Source organism: Paracoccidioides lutzii, assembly GCF_000150705.2.
Source record: "Paracoccidioides lutzii Pb01 unplaced genomic scaffold supercont2.4, whole genome shotgun sequence".
In the NCBI taxonomy this organism is placed as follows: Eukaryota; Fungi; Ascomycota; class Eurotiomycetes; order Onygenales; family Ajellomycetaceae; genus Paracoccidioides; species Paracoccidioides lutzii.
This window is the reverse complement of record NW_015440950.1, coordinates 1,086,308-1,110,730: the sequence shown is the minus strand read 5'-3', so window position 1 is coordinate 1,110,730 and position 24,423 is coordinate 1,086,308. Positions and strand designations below refer to the sequence as shown.

The 24,423-nt window shown below is 46.7% G+C and overlaps 10 protein-coding genes across 10 annotated transcripts in view; 6 read left to right on the top strand and 4 right to left on the bottom strand.

The window, feature by feature from the left end:
* Positions 1–1,031, top strand: part of PAAG_11429 (hypothetical protein) — a gene marked incomplete at both ends in the record, with an annotated part of 1,234 nt that extends 203 nt beyond the window's left edge. The window contains 2 exons of the mRNA XM_015847081.1: positions 13–78; positions 129–1,031. Of these exons, the coding sequence (XP_015703343.1) occupies positions 13–78; positions 129–1,031 (969 nt within the window). The remainder of the gene's footprint in view (positions 1–12; positions 79–128) is intronic.
* A 2,686-nt stretch (positions 1,032–3,717) lies between these two features.
* PAAG_02116 (Hsp70) lies at positions 3,718–6,735 on the top strand (the record flags this gene model as incomplete). Its single annotated transcript, XM_015844544.1, has 1 exon — positions 3,718–6,735. One exon carries the CDS (start codon positions 3,718–3,720, stop codon positions 6,733–6,735), a length of 3,018 nt encoding a protein of 1,005 aa, XP_015701548.1.
* A 2,040-nt stretch (positions 6,736–8,775) lies between these two features.
* On the bottom strand, positions 8,776–10,344 carry PAAG_02115 (ribose-phosphate pyrophosphokinase; the record flags this gene model as incomplete). The annotated part of the gene is made up of 3 exons (XM_002796181.2): positions 8,776–8,832; positions 8,933–9,256; positions 9,361–10,344. 3 exons carry the CDS (start codon positions 10,342–10,344, stop codon positions 8,776–8,778), a joined length of 1,365 nt encoding a protein of 454 aa, XP_002796227.1.
* Positions 10,345–11,626: 1,282 nt separating this feature from the next.
* PAAG_02114 (hypothetical protein) lies at positions 11,627–12,466 on the bottom strand (the record flags this gene model as incomplete). Its single annotated transcript, XM_002796180.2, has 2 exons — positions 11,627–11,769; positions 11,920–12,466. The coding sequence occupies 2 exons, from the start codon at positions 12,464–12,466 to the stop codon at positions 11,627–11,629; spliced, it is 690 nt and encodes a 229-aa protein (XP_002796226.2).
* A 383-nt stretch (positions 12,467–12,849) lies between these two features.
* Positions 12,850–13,577, top strand: PAAG_02113 (hypothetical protein; the record flags this gene model as incomplete). Its single annotated transcript, XM_002796179.1, has 2 exons — positions 12,850–13,183; positions 13,330–13,577. The coding sequence occupies 2 exons, from the start codon at positions 12,850–12,852 to the stop codon at positions 13,575–13,577; spliced, it is 582 nt and encodes a 193-aa protein (XP_002796225.1).
* A 249-nt stretch (positions 13,578–13,826) lies between these two features.
* PAAG_02112 (tRNA pseudouridine synthase) lies at positions 13,827–15,770 on the bottom strand (the record flags this gene model as incomplete). The annotated part of the gene is made up of 1 exon (XM_002796178.2): positions 13,827–15,770. One exon carries the CDS (start codon positions 15,768–15,770, stop codon positions 13,827–13,829), a length of 1,944 nt encoding a protein of 647 aa, XP_002796224.2.
* Positions 15,771–16,782: 1,012 nt separating this feature from the next.
* PAAG_02111 (40S ribosomal protein S0) lies at positions 16,783–17,763 on the bottom strand (the record flags this gene model as incomplete). The annotated part of the gene is made up of 2 exons (XM_002796177.2): positions 16,783–17,500; positions 17,594–17,763. 2 exons carry the CDS (start codon positions 17,761–17,763, stop codon positions 16,783–16,785), a joined length of 888 nt encoding a protein of 295 aa, XP_002796223.1.
* Positions 17,764–18,106: 343 nt separating this feature from the next.
* Positions 18,107–19,156, top strand: PAAG_02110 (hypothetical protein; the record flags this gene model as incomplete). Its single annotated transcript, XM_002796176.2, has 2 exons — positions 18,107–18,164; positions 18,231–19,156. 2 exons carry the CDS (start codon positions 18,107–18,109, stop codon positions 19,154–19,156), a joined length of 984 nt encoding a protein of 327 aa, XP_002796222.1.
* Positions 19,157–20,354: 1,198 nt separating this feature from the next.
* On the top strand, positions 20,355–21,407 carry PAAG_11428 (hypothetical protein; the record flags this gene model as incomplete). Its single annotated transcript, XM_015847080.1, has 1 exon — positions 20,355–21,407. One exon carries the CDS (start codon positions 20,355–20,357, stop codon positions 21,405–21,407), a length of 1,053 nt encoding a protein of 350 aa, XP_015703342.1.
* A 231-nt stretch (positions 21,408–21,638) lies between these two features.
* On the top strand, positions 21,639–24,184 carry PAAG_02109 (hypothetical protein; the record flags this gene model as incomplete). Its single annotated transcript, XM_015844543.1, has 2 exons — positions 21,639–21,824; positions 21,896–24,184. 2 exons carry the CDS (start codon positions 21,639–21,641, stop codon positions 24,182–24,184), a joined length of 2,475 nt encoding a protein of 824 aa, XP_015701547.1.
* Between the last annotated feature and the right edge of the window lie 239 nt (positions 24,185–24,423).

Below are 24,423 nucleotides of genomic sequence, written 5' to 3'. Positions count from 1 at the left end.
ACTTTTTCAGAGACACTGCTCCAGTCAAGAAAGTCACCATCTATAGTCAAGGTATTAATAGACATCCAAGAATCTCACGTTTGACTATCCCTTTTTCTTGAGATAAACATTTGACACTGTTTGCGTAGGCGTTGAGGTCCCCGTTCGGGGGCATCCGAGTTCGTCATAAGACCAGTGACCTTTCATCCGATGTCATCACACATCTTGCCCCCGGCGAGTCATTTGAGGATGAGTTTGATGTAGCTTTTACGTCCGATCTTTCTCAGGGCGGCCCTATCGTTCTACAGACTCAGGGATATGTTCCCACCACAGATACGGGTGGCAAAACGCTTTCCGGAGTTGTTCGCTACAAGTCCAATAAGCTTGAGATCGATGTTGATGGCACCACTGCCGCGAAGAGTTTTGCTGCCATGAATCAGTTTGCAAAGATTGCCAAACTTAGCTCCTGCGAGGGCTCCCAAGGAGACGATACCAGGCGCGCTCTTAGAGATTGTGCATCTCTTTCTACTCTCTCAGCTGCTCAGGCATGGGCTGGGGGCCCAAAAATGATGGAGTACTTCAAAGCTAATGATGAGACAACACGCAAACTAGTAGCGGACCGATTCACAGCGATTGCCTTGGAATCATCCAATCTTACTGGCGGCAGTACAACCTACTACTGCCGTGACCCATACAACATATGCACAAACAACATCATAGCCTACACCATACCTGCGGAAAACCTCATATCTAACTGTCCTATTTACTACACGGAGTTTGACAATGTGAATAGAAAATGCCATGGCCAGGATCGAGTTACCACATCCCTCCACGAGTTTACTCATGCTCCGAGTGTTTTCAGTCCAGGAACTAAAGACATTGCTTATGGATACGATGCATGCATTCTTCTTTCGACCAGAGATGCCCTGAACAACGCTGATACTTTTGCTCTATTTGCGCAATGTGAGCTATTGAGTCCGGATTCCGTCCTTGTTGATAAAATAGCTGACCTTTTTGACAGCCATAAACGCCGGGTGCTAAGCGATAATTAACAGTTCCGCGTCCATACCCTTGCCCGTTTATCTTGTGAAACGTCGTGGATGAAGCAGCAGTTGCGTATGGGAATCGTACATCCTAGATTCCATGTAGGAACAAATCCTTTCCTTCCACGTCAACTCTACGCAACATGTGTGTGACTTATGAGATTTGCTGTGGTTTGCTTATGGTGGCCATGGGTTATGTTTTGCATTGATACGAAGTATACAATTTAGCAGGGCGGGGTCGATGGATATCTTGAACTGATCATTCTTTATATACAGCCCTCGAGGTAGATTATTTTTCATATACACAGTTATGCATATAAATGAACATTGCAACATTTGTTAGGATATCTCCCTTAAAGCCAGGAATGACATGTGATTTAGAGGATTGAATTATGTATTGGAGAGATACGGGAGGTTAAGTTAGTTAATAGGCAGTGTAACTAACTAGCTGTTAGGGATCAGGGATGCCTCTGGGATTGTACTCGTCCTTTGTCCAGTAACTAATAGACTTCTGGCGATTGAGCCTTCTTTGCCATGTAACCTAACACTAACTAGGTATTAACTAATTAGTTGGTTAACTAACTAATGTATTTCCCCATGGACTTGTATGGGATGGATGATTCTTCATTGGTGGAAGAGAAGCCAGCTAATTCTATATACACTAATCACGTGCGGCGGAGCGGCCGCCCGGGCAAAGTATGTCAAACACCCACCTCCTCCCCGGGGCGCCGACGTGCGAGATTTTATCCTCCGCGTTTTCAAAAGCTAGCTCTTATCCTAGAATGCAACTGAAACACACTACATACAAGATTTTGCCAGTCTTAACTATTTCCTATATTTTTTTACCAAGGTAAATGCATGGTGAATTCCACTTTATTTGTAGCAAGGGATTAGTTAACTACAAAGGCAGAGAACAGTTGAAATTTTGCCATATCCAAAGATACAATTATATAACTTATGGTAACCTTCCTCCTCATGCAACTTTACCAAAAGACAAATCGTCAACTCATCCTAATAAAGCGCTTTCCGCAGACTAATACACAGAAGAACGTATGAAATAGAAAGAAAAAACATCGTAATACATATATATCCTGTTCTCTGCCAGGCTCACTCATAAAGGTCCCGTTCTCCCATATCGTCTTCCATCTCCGCAAGTGTGTCAGATTCATCAATCATCGGGATGATAAGCAGTAGATAGACGACGTTTTATCTTGAGAAGTTATAGATACGAATCCACATAGCAATAATGAATTGGGTCCCACGATCAGACACTATAGAAGAAGGAAGTCCGCGTGTACGATAGAATGGGCCTTTGAGAAAGGCGTCCGCGACTGTTTTGGTATTCATCTGCTTGCATGGCTGCAGGATGACACCCTTACTGAGGCGGTCCACAATAACCATGATGTTCTGATATCCTTTGCTTTTGACTTCCAGGCAAGGTATAAGGACAGGTCGCCCTTATATTCATCTAGGACGGGAAATCGTTCCTTCGGAGTCTCAGCAGGCAAGGCAGGCGTGGGCACGTTGAATGCCATAGGATACAGTTCATTCAGCCGGTGCTGAAGTTCAGCCATCTGTGCAGCTTGTTGCTGTACTTATCTCCGGAGATCACTGAGAGTGGGCACTGAAAATGAGGGTCATAATCCATGTTTATAGAAAGGAAATTCTTGGGCACTCGGGCCTTATATGCTGGACGAAGGCTATCAGACCTTACATGCTGGACGAAGGCTCTCGGGCCTTATAGGATATGAAGAACGAATTCGTAATGCAACGGGCGTCCTACCGAATACGGCCCTAGCACTTCCTTATAGTTGTTAGAAGGAGAAAAGAACTGAAAGGAGAATGAAAGTGACGAAGGTAGGTCAGGCCGGAAGAATTATAATCCGGGACGAAAGGTTATCACCCAGGAGTTAGTCCTTTACAATTACCATTATTATATATTTATATAATTAAATAATAAATTATAATTCTTTTGCTTTATATTTTACTTAACTTCCCTATTTTTGTATATTAACATTATATAAATGTATATTTTTTATATATTTAACTTTTTATATTTAAAAACTATTAAAGATCAATTAATAATGATTATTTGATGAACGCCGTTCAAGGATCCATCCGCGATCACATGACAGATCCCTGGCGTTGTGCCAAGCCACTAATACATTTTCCTTCGAATGCAAAAAAGACAAACTCAATTTGATAGCAAAGCAAACATGCCAGATTAGGCATGTTTGCACTCCTGTAGCGCCCATCTGATGCCAAAGTGTCCTCAGTGCTTTTCATTCAATCATAAGCAGCTTCAAGAAAAAAACAACTTGCATTTTTGATGGTAAGCATATTCCTCTGGCTTGGGTTCTGGTGTTTAGTGTCCTCTTCTCTTATTGATGAGCATCAAACAATTCAGTGGTTATGTATTGTCACCTTCTATCAGTCCTACTTTAAGCTTCCACTCACCTTATAACTTTTGTCTGATATGTTGTTCACTTTCACATATTCTGCCGGATGTATTTCTCAATAAACCTTTAGGAGGGAGTTTTCGTCTTTTGTCTCCTCTATTTTACCTTTTATCCCCTATAGAGATAAAATAAGCTCAAGTGCGTATCTACTCCCAAGTTCTAAGGCCCGACCTGCTCTGGTCGCAAAGCTCCTGCTAACTGGACGGAACTTTGCTATATAGTACGGCTATTCAAAAATGGCTCCACCGGGCCGACGACGAAGTTCCTCAAGGGGAGTCGTCTCATTCTATTTTCTTTCCTCTCTCCTCGCATTTCTCCTTCTCGCCGCTATTCCGACCCAGGTTTCCGCTGCAGGTTCCGCCGTCATTGGAATCGATCTCGGAACAGAGTACATAAAAGCTGCCTTAGTGAAGCCCGGAGTACCACTAGAAATTGTATTAACCAAGGATTCCAAGAGAAAAGAAACTGCCGCGCTAGCATTTAAGCCACCGCGGGAGCACAACGCCCCATTTCCAGACCGGTTCTATGGCAGCGATGCACTTTCACTTGCTCCTCGGTTTCCTGGGGATGTATTTGCCAACCTAAAAGTTCTTCTGGGCATTCCGCTTGAATCGGAAATTCAAGGTTCAGGGGATCATCTGGAAAATGTCGTTGAGACATACAAAGGCTGGTATCCTGCTATCGATATAGGGGAGATTCCTGGACGGGGTACTGTTGGGATTAAAAGCAAAAGGTTGGCAGAAGAGCAAGGTCGGGAACTGTTCATGGTGGAAGAGTTATTAGCCATGCAATTGAAGCAGGTTAAAGGCAATGCGGAAGCAATGGGGGGACGGAGATCTGAAATCCAGGATGCCGTCATCACCTTCCCACCATTCTATACGGCGGCGGAGAAACGAAGTGTCCAACTGGCAGCACAATTGGCTGGGCTGAATGTGATCGCTATGGTCAGCGATGGTTTGGCTGTTGGTGTCCATTACGCTACGAGTCGGACTTTTCCCAACGTATCAGACGGGAAGAAGCCAGAGTATCATGTTGTGTATGATATGGGTGCTGGATCTACGTCTGCGACTGTTCTCCGGTTCCAGAGCCGATCTGTCAAAGATATTGGCCGATTTAACAAGACAGTTCAGGAAGTACAAGTTGTAGGCAGCGGCTGGGATAGGACTTTAGGTGGTAATACGCTTAATCAGCTGATTGTTAACGACATGATTGAAAAGTTTGTCGCCGCTAAAAAGCTGAAGGACGGTGCAACACCAGAGCAACTCAGAGCGCACGGACGAACGATGGCAATGCTTTGGAAGGAAGCGGAAAGAGTTCGACATATCTTGAGCGCAAATTCAGAGACTTCAATTTCTTTTGAGGCTCTATATCATGACGATGTTAATTTTAAATACCAAATTACGCGGTCCCATTTCGAAAATTTGGCAAAGGATCACTCCAGTCGTGTTCCGGGACCTCTGAACGAGGCATTGGCGTCTGCACACCTCGATTTGAGAGATGTAGATTCAGTTATTCTTCACGGAGGCGCGGTTAGGACCCCATTTGTACAGAAGCACCTCGAGTCGGCTTGCAAGAACGCCAGCAAGTTGAGAACCAGTGTAAACGCGGATGAAGCTGCAGTTTTTGGTGCAACATTCACAGGCGCGGCCCTTAGCCGATCGTTCAGAGTCAAAGATATCCGGGCAGGGGATACTCCCGGCTTCACTGTTGGAATGAAGTGGAAATCTGGAAACAGGGAAAGACAGCAAAGGCTCTTCACACCTTCTTCAGAGATTGGAGCGGAGAAAACGGTGACAATGAAGAATTTGGAAGACTTTGAATTCAGTTTCTATCAGCAGCTCACGCAGGACGGCAAACCAATCGAAGCTCTGATTACAGGCATCCAAACCACAAATTTGACGCAATCAGTAGCCGCCCTTAAAGACAGATTCGGCTGTGTACCTGCAAATATGACGACCAAGCTCTCCATCCAGCTTAGACCCTTGGATCGCATTCCTGAACTGGTCAGTGGCGTTGTCAGCTGCAAGTACGTGAGCGAAGAGAAGAAAGGAGTGGTGGAAGATGTGAAGGAATTCTTTGGCTTGGGTTCCAAGAAGGCTGATCAACAGCCACTTCAAGATGACCCATCCACGGAATCCACCATTGTGGATTCTGAATCCTCGTCGACTTCTTCTGTATCCGCTACCGTATCTTCCTCATCCGTTAACGAGTCAGCATCCGCAAGTTCGTCTACAGAGTCTGCTGCGAAATCATCCGACACCATTCAGGTCAAAACTGAATCGATACCAATCGCATTCACTACGTCCGTACTAGGCATCCCCCCACCATCAGAGACCCATCTGGCGCGGATAAAAGCCCGCCTCGCAGCATTTGACGCCTCAGATCTTGCCCGTGTTAAGCGCGAAGAGATGTTCAATAATCTAGAAGCATATATATACCGCGCACAGGACCTTGTCACCGAAGAGGAATTTATAAGAACGATAGCCGCAGACGCCCTTGTCAAGCTAAAGGAAAAACTTTCCGAGGCAAGCGATTGGCTGTATGGAGATGGTGCCGACGCTCCCACCAAGGACATCAAGACAAAATTAGACGGGTTGAAGCAATACGTTGAGCCTGCCCTAAACCGAAAGAAGGAACACTCCCTCCGGAACATCAAGGTAGATAGCCTAAAACAAGGCCTGCAAAACGCGAAGGTCTTCGTGAATATTATGAAAGACCAAATCGAAGCTGAGGAGAGTATTCGCTCTATCTCGGAATCTCCTTCGCAATCATCCGCTCCAGCAAGTGAAGGGTCAACATCAACGTCTTCTACCTCTGTCCCCTCTTCAATATCAGATGATTTTGCTTCTCTCGAGGATGAGTTCCCCTCGGAAACAACAACAACGCCTTCCTCCACCCCATCTTCCAAACCCAACCCACAATCTATCTACTCAGCCGCGGACGTCTCCGCTCTCTCGAGCACGCACGACACCATAAATTCCTGGCTTGAAACACAGCTTTCCCTTCAGGAGAAGCTCAGTGATTTCGAAGACCCCGTCTTGACCATAAGAGATCTGGATGTTAAAATCCGCGAGTTGGAACGGGCGCTTAATAAGATTATAACGAATATTCCAGCCGGAGAAAAAGAAAATGGTGGTAGGAAGACTAGGGGTAATGGGAATTCGAAAAATAAGAACGGGAAGAAGGAGAAACAAAAGGCAAAAGGGGAACCAAATGAAAAGGAGGATCTGAAGAAAGTGCGAGATGAATTGTAACAGCTGTTTGTTTAAAATACTTCAATATTGTCAGTGACGTGTCTCTCAGAAGCTTCCTTTTTTTTTTTTTTCTGTTTTCTATCTGCTACATTATTATAGGCCACCATTAGATATATCATGATCTATCTTGTGTTTTCTGTCTGTTTAGCTGTTGCCCCTCCATCTAATACTTTTTTTCGTAAAGTATTCTAGTAGTATATACCAGACACTATGAAAGTAACTAACGGAATCCTCAGACGAGAGAATATTCACAATTTGATGATGACCGCTCTGATATTCCTTCTCTTCGCAAATATTTTGGGGAAAGGGAGTTATTCTTCCTTTAACCCACGTTGAAATTCCGGGGGTGCACTGATTGAAGTATCCACTCGCCAATCCACTGGGGATTGCTGTGTGCGGGGCGCGAGTCCTTACTACGAAGCCTTGGTGCCCACATTAAGTAATGGCCCGCAAGAGGTGGTTAATACTCGAAGCCGAGATACCTCCGTGGGGCCACTCCCGAAGCCCCGGAGATCCGCTTTTCTTACATAACTGAATAGTTTTTCGGTTAAACAATCGGGAGCAAAGAACCAAAGTATACGTTCTCCTGCCACTTCGCCGTTCCGTGGAACATGCTCTCCACTCGTAATTGATTTGAGATATTGCTCCGTTTAAGTCTACTCATATGATCATCCCGGAGCATGAAGTCCGCGTATTAACTAGGATCCCAGCAAACATTCCTTAAAGACGTGAGGGGAGAGGAAGGAAACACATCACTGTTTGCTGCTGCTCATGTTATATACATACATGAGCAGGGTAAAGATAGTCATCTGTCACACGGTCTGCTGCTCAAAAAATTGTAGATTTAACCATGAACTCCAAGTTCTATAACTTTTGGATTGATATCATGCCGTTGGTGAAACGGCATTTTGTTGAAATATATGACAATAGCTAGTGTGAGTTTATATACAACATCGATAGATATCAGATGCCTTCCGCGCATGTACAATGGGCGGCAAGAGGACGACTATTTATGGTAGGGCATAAGCTAGCCGGCATCTCCACCAAAAGAAACTATGTATACGAAAATGAAAAATCCCCGGATTGGTAGCGTTATGTATGTATATCCCTCCTTTTCGTGTCTTTCTCCAATCTCCCAGTCCTGGAGTTGCGGCTTTGTAGATGTAATTGAATAAAAATCAAATTACCCCTGTTATAAAAGCCGTTTCATGTATTGAGTGGGTAAGAGAGAAGAGCACACACAATTAAACAGATGGAGAGAAATAATTCCGCAGGCTAAATACTTAAAGAATGTTTGTTTGCTCTTCATTTTTGAAAATACAAGCAACAAAGATTTCGAAAGATCCGAAAGAACGCAATATGGGAAGGGAACGATTGCGGGAAGGTTAGCAGATACTGCGATGTGATAAGACCAAATAAGAATATAACAAGGTACACAATCACTAGAATCAAATAGGAATATAAGAGAAGTAAAGTTGAGGAAGATATATAGAGAAAGATGGGAGCCCCGATAACCAGCACTTGGCATGAGGAATTCACACCACACACTACCTGTCCACTCTAATTAATGTATCCAGTGGATGGTAACGTCGGACAGACGGAAATGCGGAAGGATAGAAACAGAGAGAAGGGAAAGGACAGAACAACAAATTAAAAAATTTTTACAGATGCCCTTCTTGGATTCATATCCAGAAATAAGTGTTTCATCATCATGGTGCCACTCCAAGCAAGGGGGCGAGATAAGGGAGAGTCCATTTCTCTGCCGATATGTGCAAGTGCCCAATGAAATTGACTTGATGAAATTTCACTCCAGTTAGAAGGACATCAGGTTTTGTAAAGAGCGGGTGGGAGATTTGGTTTTGCGTTTTTGACTGTGGTAAGACTCTATTCAATTAATCATTCGTGTTGATCGTATTTTGCGGGTGAGCAAAAAGGGAAAGGGGGTCTGATTTTATTCTCATTCACTGCTGTTGGGAGTGCTCAAAGTGTGGTTTAAATAATAAAAACGAATAACAACTCTCTCACTCCCAAAAAGGAAAATCAATCATATTGGAAGAGCACACTGATACTTTCACCGTGGTGGACGCGACGGATAGCCTATATCGAGCAAAAGTAAGCAAACAGAGTTCTGTTAACAAAAATCGAGAGCTGAACGGAGGGATTTGATTAAAGTCTTAAACAAGACACCAAGACTTACCTCAGCAAAAACATGACCAACCTCTAGGACTTCCAATTTAGGACAGAGGACTTTGTGAACGTCCTGCGCCACGGTGTTGGTGACGACCACCTTGTCCAGAGCGCTGGCGTTGATTCGCTCAATGGCGTCCCCGCTGAGGATGCCGTGTGTGACAAGAGCATACACCCGCGAAGCTCCCTCCTTCTTGAGGAGCTTCGCGGCGCGTGTGATAGTATTCGACGTATCGGCAAGGTCGTCAATCAAAATGGTAGTCCGGCCTTTAACATCACCCACCAGCATCATGGTTGCGTTCTGACGATCTGTGATTTTCGTTGGCCGACGTTCCTTTTCGTTTTGAAGAAATAGGAGACAAAATGTTAGTGGCGTCACAGATCGCAATTGTCCCAAGGACAAGGCTGTTTGTATATAGGTATATATATGTGTTTTACCTTATGGATCAAAGCAAAGTCCATACCAAGTGAATCGGCGATTGCAGTCGCGCGCTTGGCTCCTCCGGCATCGGGACTGACTATAATGCTTTCCCTGTAATTGGAGATATTCTCCGTGATGTATTTTTTGAGCAACGGTCGACCGTAGAGGTTATCAACAGGTATATCAAAGAATCCCTGATACTGAGGATCATGTAAATCCATGGTGATAATATGGTCCGCACCAGCGCATGTGAGCAAATCTGCCACAAGTGTACCGGCCTGCGCTACCCATTGTCGGTATCCGGGACGCGGGTGGAACGCACTCAATTTCGAAGAATTTGAAGCCACGCTCATGACATCATCGTTGTTCGCAGTGCCGTTAGTAGCAGGCACGGCAGTTGCAGTGCGACTTCGATTACTCGTATCCGACTTGGTGGTGTCAATGGTATCACTGCGTTTCAGCTGACCATTTGCGTAATGACCAAAACGGGCCTTTTGAGGGCTTCCACTGCCGGACATTTCATGTTGCTCAATTTGTACTTGGGCAAGTCCTTTCTGTAAACCATCGCTTGTCAGGCCAATGCTTTCCGCTTTTCCAGCATGTGGGGTGGGCGGCGTGCTCTCGAAAGTGTAGTTAGCAGAACTATCGGATCTGGCGACGGATGATTTCACAAGAGGAGCACCGATCTTGTTGTATGGGATATCGCTCTGGCGAGAATAAGGAAAGAGAGGGAGGACGGCCGTAACTCTCTTCGCGGAAGCTGTTTTGCAAGCAGAGATGATGACGAGGAGTTCCATCAAGTGGTCGTTAACCTTGCCTCCACCAGATTGAATGATATACACATCCTTGCCACGAACAGATTCGTTGATTTCTACACGAGTTTCACCAACAGAGAATTTCGACAGTAGCATATTGGCTACAGGAATGCCAAGATGCTCACATATCGTTTCATTAAGCTGTGGATGAGAGGACCCTCCCAGCACAACAATGTTCCTAACCATCTTGGACGTCAGAACGATAAGCTTTTACCATCAACGGAAGGAATATCAGAGATCCGATAGAGGTTATTTAAAAAAGACGGGGTGGGAAGGCGGGGAGAAATCGTTTAGAAATTGACGAAAAGACAGCGGCAATTTGAAGAGCGATATTTTCCGCTAGCCGATCCTGCAAGGATGATTGGAGAAGGGCGGTGGCGGTACACTAATTAATGCTGTAGAACATGAACAAAGATGGGAAGCCGAAGAGGAATGAATGGAGCAGACATGATCAAAGGGAACAATGGCGAAGAAGAGCAGAGAGGGAGGAGGATGGGAAGATACGGGAAATTGAAGATAAAAATATCTCAACTTGGTTGGAATTTCCTGATCATAACGACAAGTAAAAGTAAAATCCGAGTTAAAATCAAAAAATAGGTCGGAAAAAAGTCAAGTCACGGGACCTGACCGTTTTGCCACCCACCCGCAATGTCTGCTGAGATAAGCAGGGTGTTTCTTCCCCGCACTTGAACTCATGATATCAACAACAGAACAGAAACATCCGTGAGAGCCACAGAGACGGAGACAAAAGCAGAGACACGCAGTAAACGTGGGGAGAAGAAACAGAGACATGCACACACACTCATATACAGACACGGACACCCAAAGATACAAACACACGGAGGAATGGTCTGTCATACTCCGGGCCGATGGCAAGGAAAACCAACATCTGATGATCCAACGCAGCACTGTCCAAAGACCTTTGGCCATAGGAAGAGCATAATATCATCATATATTTTGGTTGTACTTCGAACAGTTCCCATCCGGGCTCACATCAGCCTGGTCCCAGTGTATCTGGGTCCATGGTACCAAGGCACCTAACTTGTGGAATATATGGAATTTCCAGAGGGGGATATGAAGACTATGTGTATGAGCCATTTTTGCTGGCTAGATACATTAGAAATGCCAATTCAGCCGTTGAAGGCCAACAGGAATCATGACCAATAACCAAATCTCAGTTTTAGTGTGGATTGTGGTACTGAAATCAATCTTGGACGAAAACACCGTTCTCCCCTTCCCCTCTCCTTAGATTTTAAACCAAAAAAATCAGTGAGGGTTGTCTAATATACAAAATTTGCTCGCTGCACAGAACAAATTGCAATAATTCATCATTGCTAGTCGCCTGTGTCCACTTCCCTAAGATCAAAATAAGTTTAGCACCATAGTTAAAAAATATAACCCAATAGGGCCTTTCACGTGGCCGGGAAAAGAGAACACCAATGGGGAAAATACGAAACTTTGGGAAAACTCACAAGTCAAGCTGCACGCCATTGCTGACGCCGTAGTCTTCCAGAGTGAGCTGGTCCTTGAACGGTCTCTCTCCTTGTCGCTTGAGAAGGATTTCGTGAGGTTCTCGTCCAATCCGTGCGGCAACCTGGGCTTTAAAGAGGCCTATATATATAAAGGAAGGGCAAATTGTTAGTACAAGACAAGAAAGCTGATCGGGCATCAAAAATCGTTTCCTTCCCCTCCCCCACACCACCATGATGATCTGTATCAATCCGAACCAATCCTAATAGCAAATAGGGGAACGAGGCTCACGGATTGGATCTGACGCCAGGCACGGAATAGCTGCTTTCGTGCCGAGCCTATCGTTCACATTGACGATTATCATCGGTTCCCCCGTCGCTGCAACTAGTGGAGGTTTCTTGTCCTTGTCCTTATCCTGCTTTTCCATTTTCTTTTCCCTCCTATCCTGGTCACCGAGTCCGCCCTCATCCCTATCCCCACGTTTGTTATCTTTCCCCCCTTTCTTTGTATATTTATTTCCTTCTTGTCTTCTCCTGTCCCTGTCCCTGTCCCTGTCCTTGTCGGAGACTGTATCCCTATATCTCTCTCCCTCAAAATCTCGAGGTGGTGGTGTTCTGGCGCGAACTTTCTCCCTTTCTCTGTATCCACGTTCCAGCCCTCTGACGTCGTCTCTCCTCTCTTTGTCATCGATGCGACGCTTCTCTTTCCACCGAAAGCCGCCTTCACGACGTCTGTGTTCATCCCGGTCTCTATCTTCGTTGTGTTTCCGCCGCGGTGATCTGCTTCTTCTCCTTTCTTCTCGTCGTGGGGATGGTGATCTTGAAGATGGCCGAGGCATGTCGTATGTAAGGGCTGAAATTTATGTGGCACAACAAAGGAATATTGATTTGCGAACAATGGGGGCAGCAGTGCTGAGTCCGATGGAAGATGATGAATAATTGTCAAGTTCAGGAGCAGAAGCAGGCGGATACCGTAGTATTTATACGTAAATCCTTTCTTCGTAACCACACCTGAAGGTTGTTGTTTGGTCGTGCAAACCCAAGCTCCTCGACTGACGCCCGAGTTCTGGGCAACAACGCGGCGGTATCACGTGATAACTTTGCCGCGAGCAATTCTGCGCGCAAACCTAGAGAAGAGGTTGAGCTGAGCTTGAGATGTTAAATATCAGCATATTAAATATTAAGCATCTATAATTCGCTACACCATTCCCACACCATCTCAATGCCCTCTCGCCTTTCCATCCAGCGTCCATCGCCGACAACGGCTCTCTTCACCGTCTCTAATGCCTCCGTACGCAGCACAATCACCTCAAAGCTCCTTTTCGCTGTTGAAGCACTGATCCGAATCCTCCTTTTCGCATTCATCGTGCTCGTCAACGGAGCTTCCGTCCGCTCTTTCATAGTTGTGTTTGGCAATGGGATCATACCGTGGGATGATATTTGGTCGAGTAGTATTGGGACGCTAGCATGCCACATTTCGGATAGGCCGGATTGGCATTATATTTGCCCAGTGATTGCCGTGATTGTTTATCTCGTTGTTAGAAAAGGACATACAGGTTAGTTTTTTTCATTTTTCATTTTTTTTTGTAGTATCCTCTACAACATTGGTTTGTATACATGTATATATATAGATATATATATTTCTCTGAATATTCTGCATTTGTAAACGGACAATGGCTGATCCGCATATCGTTTGCAATAGAAGAATCGCTCCTGGTCATTCGCGGACTTGGTGTCCAAACCTCGACCTCCTCCGCCACCTACTTCTCAACCGCCTCCACTCGATTTATCCCTACAACGCAAATACAAGACATAGTAATACATGAGGCTTTCAAGGGATTTGAGGTCAAGTTCTATCTTGCCATCATTGTGGAAGGGGAGTCGGACGTTGTTGTGGTATTTCCTGTTCGTGCTCTTAAAATATCATCCTCCCCAATGTCCGTCCCTTGAAGGCTCCATCTAATATTAGCGATTGACAGAATTTATTGCCCCGACGCTCAATTCTTGAAGAAGTTTGGAAGGGGACTCGCAGATGCCTCTATGACCCGAAATCATGAATGCCATGTCTACAATCTTGGTCAATTTAAGCCCCAGTTGTTTATTTGAAGGCTGCCGCTCTATGAAGATAGGTTGACATATGCAATTTTAAAGGGAGAGAAGGAAGATCTTAACGGGAGTAAAACGCGAGTGGTCATTGCACTATGAATCGCTACCAGATCGATCCCCCTTTTCGCCGTTTTCAATACCTTTCCTCCCAGGCCTTTGCGTGTACCTCGCATTGATCGCCTCCACAGTATCCAACTTACGCCTCTCCATCACAGGCACGTATTTGCCTCCAAATTTCCCTTCATTACCCCCATAGAACACTTTCTGACTTCTGTTCGCCAGATCTGGAGTCGCATTCTTGAATCCACCGCGGGAGAGAGCACTCCTGTCGCCCTGACTCACCGCGAGATCAAGAAGTTCACCCGCTAGAATTTCATCAATCTTACGTTGCCTCCACACCTTCCAGAGGGTATCAACAGTACTCCCAAGGCCAAACTTGTTATTATCTCCCTTCCCAACTTTTGCAGTCCGTGAATCGCCCGCATAGACCCAATCCAATCCATCTTCCCTGCTTCCGCTCCTTCCATGGGGGAATATGCAATCCCAAAGAACTAGAGGGGCATCCGAAGCAATCTCATATGTGGGTCGCCGGGGATTCTTCTCAAAATCTAGCAACTCTGGAATTATCGACGGTCGCTCGAGTCCCTGACCAATTAAGAAGAGAATTGCAGCCAGATGTCGGACCTGATGCCAGAGGAACGCAGAGCCATGGATTGTAATGGAGTATATTTTCATATTAGATGACGATAACAATGAGTCCTTTGACACCAAATTTCGGCCCAATTCTCCATTTCGAGCTTCAAGGGCCTGGAATTCAGGTTGACCCAGATATGACAGTGGTTTTGTTTGAGGGTCCAACAGCTCGATGTCAGCATGGTAAATATGGCGCACGTGATTTGTAATCTGTTTGCTCGGGTCGATTTTGCAGAAATTTCGAAAATCGTGGGTTCCAATAAGATATCTCGCACCTTCGCGCATGGCTTCGATATCCAACCATCCTTCTCTCAGTTCTGTAATTGGAGAACTACCCGAAACCGAACTTTTCTGATCACTTCCCCGTTTCAGAAAGCCAAGAGGACCAGGAGTTGGAGAGAAGGCCGGCTGCGTGAAGAAATACCGGTACCTGCGTTCGCGACACGAGAATCTAGCGTCGAAATCTGATGGAGGGTTCGGACACCATGCTAACACGCGGATATCCTCTGGTAACACTCTGTTCAAGATAGTTATATATGGCAGTTCATCTGCAATGTCATCCCATCCACCTTCATTGTCAGACTCTTCTGAAGCACAACTAGGCGCTTCAACAAGTGGGGTTTCTGCTCCGCTACTGTAGGCATCAGGGGTAGTAGAGGAAATCTCCGGAGTAGCTACAGCTGCAATGCTAACAGCCCCTTGACCCTCCTTTCCTCTCCCATCTGTCACAACCCGTTTCTTCGGCCGTGCACTCCGCACTCTAATCCCCACAACCTGCCCAAACGCACTAACCCCCCTATCTGTCCTCCCACACTTCGAATACTGACAGCCCGTCCAATCAATTGTGTGCAATCTTTCTCCTTCCCCTTGCTCCCCTTCACCACGCTCCACCTGGACTTGACCATCTCCCTCCACGCTTTGTGGAAAGATCAACCGTGCCTTTCTCAGCGCCTTCCACAACTCCTCTTCGATAGTTGGCAACGGGGTGATATTGCCATTAGAATGCTCGTAGCCACCATATCTCTGACCCAGATAAGCGAATTTCAGCGCAATGAAACGCGTGTTGTATTTTGATGGGTCAATGTCGCGGTGCTTTTTGTTAGGGCTGGAGCGCGACGGAGAGGGAGAGGCTGCGGCCACAGAGCTCTCTGTTATAGAGCTAATGCACTCTCTACTCCCATCTGCTTGTTTCTTGCCATCGTTGTTGTTTTGGTAGAAGTTCAATTGGCGTTCGAGTTCGGTGATGCGGGATATGAGGCTTGATTGGCTCCAAGATGGATAGTCGGGTTGGTTTTTGGAGTGTGATTTTGCGGTTACTGCTTCATTGGTGTCCGTGACAGGCATTTCCAAGGAGGTGGAGTTGGAGGAGGATGAGAATCGACTTTTGTTGGTTCTTGATGGGATCGAAGAATTCCAACAAATCTGTAGGAGATAAATTGGTTTTAGGGTAGCATATCTTGGTTGATGTCTGAAGCTAGCCAGATTTTTGAAGGAAATTTTCATGCCCTACAACAAAGAACCTAGGTGAAGGGGGTTTATTATCTCTGTTTTGAAGCAATTTGCCGGTGAGATACTGTTGATTCACATATACATATATATTTTGATGTGCAAGTAATCAAAATTACGGGAAGGTTGGTTTGGGTCAATAGGGTCAAAATTTTATGTGAATCACGTGATGTATGTCACATGATATTAAGGAAGCCAAGCTGGTTGGAGCCCGGGGTTGGTTCTTTGAGGTACAGCAGTACTCCGTATAAAGGAAAGAGAAAAGATGGCTTTGCAATTAGTTATTTTCACCAGTAGCTAGTGGTTGTTCTGAGAGGAAAACAGAATTGGAAAAAACATTTGGGAAAGGGAAAACAGGTCGGGACAACGATTAAGTACGCCCCTTTTCTTGACAGCACAGGGCTTTCCCCCAAATTTCCGACCGGTAAAGTCCGAAACTTGGATATCTTTCCCTCATAAGTGCCAGTCAATTTCAATTCCCATTTCAGTTTTTTATTTTTTGGCTTCTCTTTCATATGTAAACGATAAACAGCTGTCACTTCTCATACAACAAAGGTGATGAACGATGCAACCAAACCAAAACCATGCAACGGGGGTAAAGAAGAAACCGAAGTATTTTGGACGCTTGAAAAAATTTGTCCTTTTTCCACAGATTATGTGATAGGAGGAAAATAGAAGGGAGATAAAAGCGGAAAGGGAAATGGGCAGGCTTTGCATGAAGAACAGTGAGCGAAGAATGGAATGGAAATCGTTCGGAATCACATAATTTTCTTTCAGTTCGCAGTAAAAAGAAGTGTCTTTCTTCAGTTAACCCATGCAGGTTTGCAGTCGAACCAAACGAACCCCAAATCTACCATTTGACCGACGGGTCTGCAGCAGGGTCGGCCAAGGTCTCGGCCGCGGGAGCGGAGCTGGCAGCCCAATCAGTGGACACCTCGGCCTCCCATCCGGGAACTGCAGTGCCAGGAGCAGCAACACCAGCACTAAAGCCAGGGGTGGCTTGAGCTTGCCAGCTATCACCAACAAAACCGCTCTCGATAGCACCGGCACCAACCTCCTCAGCACCGGGAACCTTGGTCTCTTCGACTTCCTTGTTCTCCTCAGCTTCAGGATCGCGGTAGAAGTACAGATCGACAACGACATCCCACTCGGTTTCGCGGTTAGCAAGGGTTCCACGGAGACGAAGGACTTCACGGGCAAGCATCCACCAGATCAGACCAATGGCATGCCGACCCTTGTTGTTGGTGGGGATGGCCACATCGACGAACTCGGTCGGGGAGTCAGTGTCGCAGAGGGCAATGACGGGAATGTTGACGTAGCTGGCTTCCTTGATGGCCTGGGAGTCGGTGCGAGGGTCGGTTACGATGATGAGGCGGGGCTCCTTGAAGGAGCGAGTTATATAGTTGGTGAAGTTACCGGGGGTGAAACGACCGGCAATAGCAACAGCACCGGTGTGGGCAGCAAATTTGAGGACAGCACGCTGGCCGTAAGGACGAGCGGAGATCACACAGATGTCGGCTGGGTTGTCAATGGCTGCGATGATGCGGGCTGCAAGAACGATTTTCTCCCTGATGTTTTCGCGACAAATGAGCAATAGCCGGCCTTGGTTTTGCCTCCACTCCAAAACCCAAACAAATCAATGAGCGCAGGATTTCCCTTACCAGGTCTTGCCAATGTTGATCACATTGATTCCGTCAGGACGAGTCTTCCACAGGTAAGGTTCCATGTGGACTTGCAAGTTCTTGGAGCCGAGGTGGCATTGTGCGGCCAGCAACATCTCAATATCTTGAGATGTCGCATTGAAGACAGGGGGGAGGTTGGAAGGGGCCATGCTGGGCGACTGATATTCCAACGCAGGAGAGGATAAATATCAATCGTTGGCGGGTTGTCGATATCGCGTTTAAGTGGAGAGCAAGTTGAAATGTCCTGACGAAATATTCGGAGGTTTGCAGGTTCAGTTGGGTTGTGTGTGTCGTTGCCCAATGCGGAAATTAGGGCAAACCCGACACTATGTTCCGAAATCTTTTTCCAGCTGCAGATCACGGGATCCAAGCCAATGATGACTAAGCTCAATTTTTGCTCCGAGCCTCTGCTTGCCCGGGGCGGGAAAAAAAGTGCTTGATATTGCTGCTGGACATTTTGCTTGCCCAGCATTGATGGGTTATATCGACAATATGCCACCCAGGATTCTTACTCCCTTCCTTACTCCCTTCCATTCCAGGGCATTTAATGGTACGTGAAGATACTGATTACTTGCCCGGATTGATGATGGGTTGCTCTAACCTTAACCTTTTCCAGTCTCTGTTCTACAAAACCCATTCGCAGCATTATCCCTAGGCCCGTCTCCGGCCTCGTCGAGAATAGCCCTTTTGAGTAGCAAAAGCCGTTCGAAGAAGAGAAAAAGACAGAATCCTTATGCAATTGCTCAGGCTCGGCAGCGGAAAGCTGCGAACTTGTCACGACAAGCTGTCCTGAAAAAGGAACGTGCTGCAACATATGGGGACCCTGTGCTCGGCAATCCCACTCCCTTTATCAAATCCCTGATGCCAAAGCAACTTGAAATCGTTGATCCTATGACCCAGCAAAAGGGCAACGAACCGCCCAATACAAGTTCTACCCAATCTATAATCCCCGACTTCAACCACTACCTCACGTCGGAGGAATTCGAAGATGCCCTTGCTCGATCGAAACGTCTTACGGAACCCGTGGTCAACAGTGAGAGCGCCATATCTGATCCACAATCCAAGGAGGAAAAACTGCTGGAGCATGAAGCGGCTCACCGTAACGCGCAACAAGCAATCAGTCGCATTATACAACTCGACAATGGCAGCAACAAAGATCGCACCCGAGTAAACATTCAACGGTGCATACACACGTTTGGAAGACATGTTACAGAATCGATGCTTGAACCCAAAACACCTGCGGCCATCGATCCCTCTGCATCCAAGTATCCCCCAAGGTCAACACGAGCTGGTCCGGACACAGGCTCCTCAGAGGTGCAGATTGCCATTCTGACCACGAAGATCCTGGTGCTTGCTCAGCAGATGGCGAAGTATGGGCACAAAGATAAACATAACAAGCGAAATCTGCGATTACTTGTTCACAAGAGACAGAAACTGTTGAAATATTTAAGGAGAAAGGAACGTGGTGGTCCGCGGTGGCAGCACTTGATCAATACGCTTGGTTTGACCGATGCGTCATGGAAGGGAGAAATTAGCCTGTGAGGGCTCTTGAGGGCTCTTCGTAAGGCACCCAGCGGGGCTTTCTCTTTGGTTTTCTTTTTTCCTTGGACACAAGATTCTGTATCTCTTTTTATTTCTTTTCACTGTCATTGCTGCCGATTAACGTTCTGTGCTGTTTCAACATACGTAGAATGTACATGTACGTGTCACATTTCCGGCCTACCTCTTTTAGAATGTATTTATATGACTTGCTGTACGTCTACTGGCTACAACCTAATTATACGAAATACACTGGCTCCATTTTCCCTCCGACTCGCGTCCTCCCAGAACCTGTTTTCAGCTTTTGCGGGTTGGGCGCTGGCTTCGCTGTTAGAGAAACCCCGACAGCGCGATCTATGATCTGTTTTATCGACAAATGCACATAGTACAATTCCAGTTGATTATTGACACCCATATATTCACTATTTCTATTCCCTACCTATTCCACGTTGCTATCATCACCTTAAACTTGTTTTGCTGTGTTGTCAGGCTTGGCACGCCAACGCTTGCTTACCTAACCATATCCTCCTCGTCCGACGTCCACCGCCTTTCTATACTGCCTTGCTCTCAACAACACAAAATTAATTATCTCACAGCAACCCTTAGGCGTACGGCAGCATCACAACAACAAACCACGACACCACAACATATCATCCCACTTCTTCAGCTGCTCCCTCTCCTCTTCATATTTTCTTCTTAACGTGTCCATTTCGACTATCGCACTCTCCATCTACCTTCGCACCGCACCAACTGCCCTCAAACAATCGCATCTTGCTGAAAAGCAAATATATTATCCCCTTTTTACCATCGCTCTTTTTAACTTAAATACCTTCATTCTCATCTTCTACCGTGTCTCTCAGCCTATCTTGCCTTCGCGAAAACTGCATCCATATCGTTCCCCTCTACCTCTCCTGTGCTCCGTCGAGCTCCCAAACTCCGTGTCCGTCAATATTTCAATTCAATCTACCTACGCGCAGCAATCCTCGACGACGGTTCCCCGTAACTCAGCTGTTAGCTATCTGTTTACCAAATAGATCCTGGTTTGTTTTTGTTTTGTCCTGTTCGTTGCTGGGTTGGGCGGTTACGGTTACTGATGATTCCCCAGCACGGAGCCTATTTGCGCTGAGCTATTGCAGCTCCACCCGTAAAACAGCATTTTGACGCTGTGAATAAAACGGGCCTCTGCCCTAGCGGCATAATCATGCGTACTCGATCGCAACCAATATCTCCTGGCGGTCTTCAGTCGCTGCAGACTGTTCCACGTAGGAAGAAATCGCAGACGGACTCGACTCCCCCGAATATACCGAAACCAGTTAAAGAGGCAACAGCCAAAGGGACAAAAACCAAAAGCGAAAAGAAGACACCCGCAAAACGTGGCCCTAAGAAAGGGTCGAAGAAATCAGCGACTAAATCCGAAGAATCCGCGACCATTGACGGCGCCAATGCACTTAGCCCTACCAAAGCCGCTGCCAGCGACGTACCTACACCCAATGTTGATGGTGATGCCACCCCAGAACAGCCCGCAGAGGCATCTACAAATACATGTGAGCAACCAATTATTTCTTCAACTTCTCCAATTGTGACCACGCCCGTGGATTCTTCTCCTGTCCCCATACTGGTTGTTGCACCTGTTATGGACCCAACAACTCCAACACCATCAGTTTCTGGTCACCAGGCCCATTTGGAAACCCAGGGTAAGCAGTCACCGTCTCCAAAGTCCGTGCCCAAAAGTAGTCTTTCTACTCTGTTTGAACGGGTTAGCTCCCCCGGAAATAGAAAATCCGGCCCCCATGCGAATTTCTCTTCCTCTGCATCAGTGGGGTTTCCGATTCCGCCAGCCGGTAATCCTCAGGAGCCAAGCGGTGTTTGGCAAATCCCAGCCACCAATGCTCCTAGTGCTCAATCGCTGGCTAACCCTTATAAACATTCTACCCGCCATCATATCATCCAACTTCCCTGTCAGATCCTAGACACTCCCCGTACTCAATGTATTTCATTGCCCTCTCTAGATCGTTCAACCCCTAATATAGCTTTGGCATTTAAGAAAAAGAGATCTTTTTCATTGCATTCCCAAAACCCTGTTTCTCAAGGCTGCCAAAGCGAACTTGGGGTAAACTCACATTCCGTCTCTCAAATTGCTCGCCCTCGTCCAATAGGCGCGCTCAATCTGGACATGCGAGCTTATCCCACTTCATCGTATCGTCCGCTACCAGCGGTGCGAGGCCTTCGAACTCTCTTAATTCGACCAGGGTAAATTTTAATCTCGGTGGATTACGCACACTGTCAGAACATTTCAGCTTCTCCTACCTTTCCTCAGCAGTCTCAACCGACAGGCTATGTTGTTCATGCAACACCTGAGTCTTATCATTCCTCACTCTCTCCTCCCTCTGCCCCTTAAATTGATCCCTATCAAACTCCCCAGCGTCCTACGATATAATATGGGATTGTTTTCACTCTGGACTTTCCCATCCGTCCACTGACTACAATGCATTTAAACCATTTCCTCAAAGGTCGGATAGGCTCCATTCGTGGGAATGGAAGGGAGCTCCCAAAGCTTCCCATGAGTCCTAGAGTAAACTACACCCATACCTTGAGCCACCTAGGACAAACTCCGTGGGAATACGACATCGCCAGCCTTAGCTTTGGGGCATGGTTCCTAGATGCCCTTGCTGTACCGAGATGCTTGTTTGCCCTTATAGACATGATATTGAGGCTTTTACTGGAGAAAACCAAACCAACTAGAAGAGGACGCTAACAAAGGCCCCAGGTTCACCCCGCAAGAGAACGCGACTCGATTCGAGCGATGATGGCAAGTCGCCACCCAACAATTCGCAAACCACGAGGAAGCGCCGCAACACCGGAAATTCGTCTGTTGCTCTACATAGACAACGAAAAGTAACTTCATATGCCGAACGATCTCGTCGTAGAGCACTTGAAAGTCAGGGTCGGATAGAAAAAACTATATTCCGCATTCCTCAATTGATCGCCCAAAACAAAGCAGACCTTACGAAGGAAAATGACAAAACAGAGGATTCGGAAGCAGACGAGCCGGTGTGGGATGTGCTCAAGCAAATGAAAGCAGATGCAGCTGCAATGTCTGATGATGAACAACCACAGCTACCAGAAACGCCACAAGCCCCTCAGACTCCGAGCCGAACTTGGGGCATTAGAGGATTTCTTAATTCAGTGCCTAGAACAATTTCGAAACTCATTCCTACCTTCACGCTGTCTCCTAATCGACCACAATCGTCTGTTGACGTGTTTACAGCCCCACCAGAGTCTCAAATGAGACCACTCCTGCCAGCGCAGCCTATCAATACCCCGCAGCAGAATGAGCAATCTGAGCCACTTGAACAATCAGAGCAGACTCCGGATGATGGTAGCTTGACGTACTCTCTTTTCCCGGAACCGCTAAACCGACGCGAACTTCTGGGGATCTCATCCCCACGGAAGGAGGCTCACCAGCCTTCGCCAGATCAGGTGATTGAGACCGAAAGTAATAACGTGCAGCACGCTTCCAACAGCATTACTACCAACAATACCAACCGGAACAAAAGGAAGCGCAGATCCAATTCTCCAGACGAAATCCCAAACCCTCCAGGCTGCAGCTATGGAATGGACTTGACATATTTTGAATACAGTTCTCTAAGCGAAGCAGATGATGACTCATTAACAAATCCTGACATCGCAGCTAACATTGCACAAACTCGAGCTTCAATTCCTGCCTCAATCCCAACTCCAGCCCCAATCCATGCCCCAATCCCTAGCACAGCACAACCGGCTATTCGAGGTATCTTAAGAAACGCAAAGCGTGTTCGGTTTGACGCCAGTCCTGAAAATACTCCATCAAAGCTTCGTCTGCGCCGAAACTCTATTGATAGTCATCAAGAAACTGCGAGCCAAGATTTGTCGGAACCTCTCATCAATAGTCTAAGGAATTCCTCCAATGATCACTCAGCTCCCCAGTCACTTGCATCAACGCAGCCGGGCCGTGATCAACTCTCATCGCCCGAATCGGTGCAGGAACCTGCACAACCAATTGAGCCTTATCCGATGATCACTCGCCCTAATCCCTTTGGGACATACTGCTTGGACTATAGCGTGTTTTCGGATTCCGATGAAGACTTGGAAGAGGATGTTGCAGCAGAGACAGCAACAAAGGAGTCAACAGCAGCAGCTATACTATCCAACACTGATAACATTGCCAAAAATCAGACACCCTCAGTATCCAGCGTATCTGAGGCTCCTCCCTTCGAGCCACCACCCATGACTCCGACTACAGCAACTACTGTATCAGCAGCTCCTGAACCTCCTGAACCTCATACACCTGCTACACCCGTAGCACCTACTGTACCTACTACACGCACTGATGCCAGTACTTCGCAACCTCCCGTTTTCACGAATAACTGGACACAACTTCCGCCTCCCCGCCCAACACCCGCTCACGTGTCTCTGCCACTGTCGGCCACACCTGTTGGTTCTGATGTGGTTGCCAAACTACGCTCGCGGGCCGAGAAATACAAACCAAAACTTCCTAGTGGACTTCGTGCTTCCCGGCGATACTCCTCTAGTCCAGTATCCGCCTGTGAAGGTAGTGACATTCTAGGGCCGCAGCCAGAACCCATTGAGCCACTGGGGGAATCCCCCCTTGCACATCTTAATGCCCAGGGTGAAAGACAAGCCACAGAATCCCGTAGCGAGGCTGTGGTTGGAAAAGAGAACTTGCTCGGTGACCTAGGGGGGTCGTCGGAGCAAACCTCCCACGTACCAGACCACCACATTACACAACTGGTACGTGAGATGTGGTTGGAGGAGGATGAAGGGGCGGCCGATCAAATATTCGGCCGCGAGTTCCGGCGATACTCCCGTGAGCAATCCCGCTTGGGGGAACCGGGGCTGGTGGGGGGAGAAAGGGAGGTAGAGGAAGAGGAGGAAGAGGGGGAGGCAGCTCCCATCGAGCCTTTTAACTTGGGCTCGTATGGTGAGTTTTGCCAGGAGCTGGGGGAGTATAGGCGGGAACGGGCGTCCTAGGGGCGGTGCGGGAGGGAGGAGGGACTGGTGCTCCTGGGGCGTTTCTTTTTTTTTTTTTTTTTTGTTTATTTGATCTTTCCTTCTTTTCTTTTTTGTTTTCTTTTTTCTTCATTTTGCTCTTTTCCCATCATTTTGTTTTTTGTTTTTTTTGTTTATTTTAGATGTAACTTTTTTTTTCTTTATCTATGTGTGCATGTATGCATGTATGCTCGCGTTTTAATTTTTGTTTTATATAATCA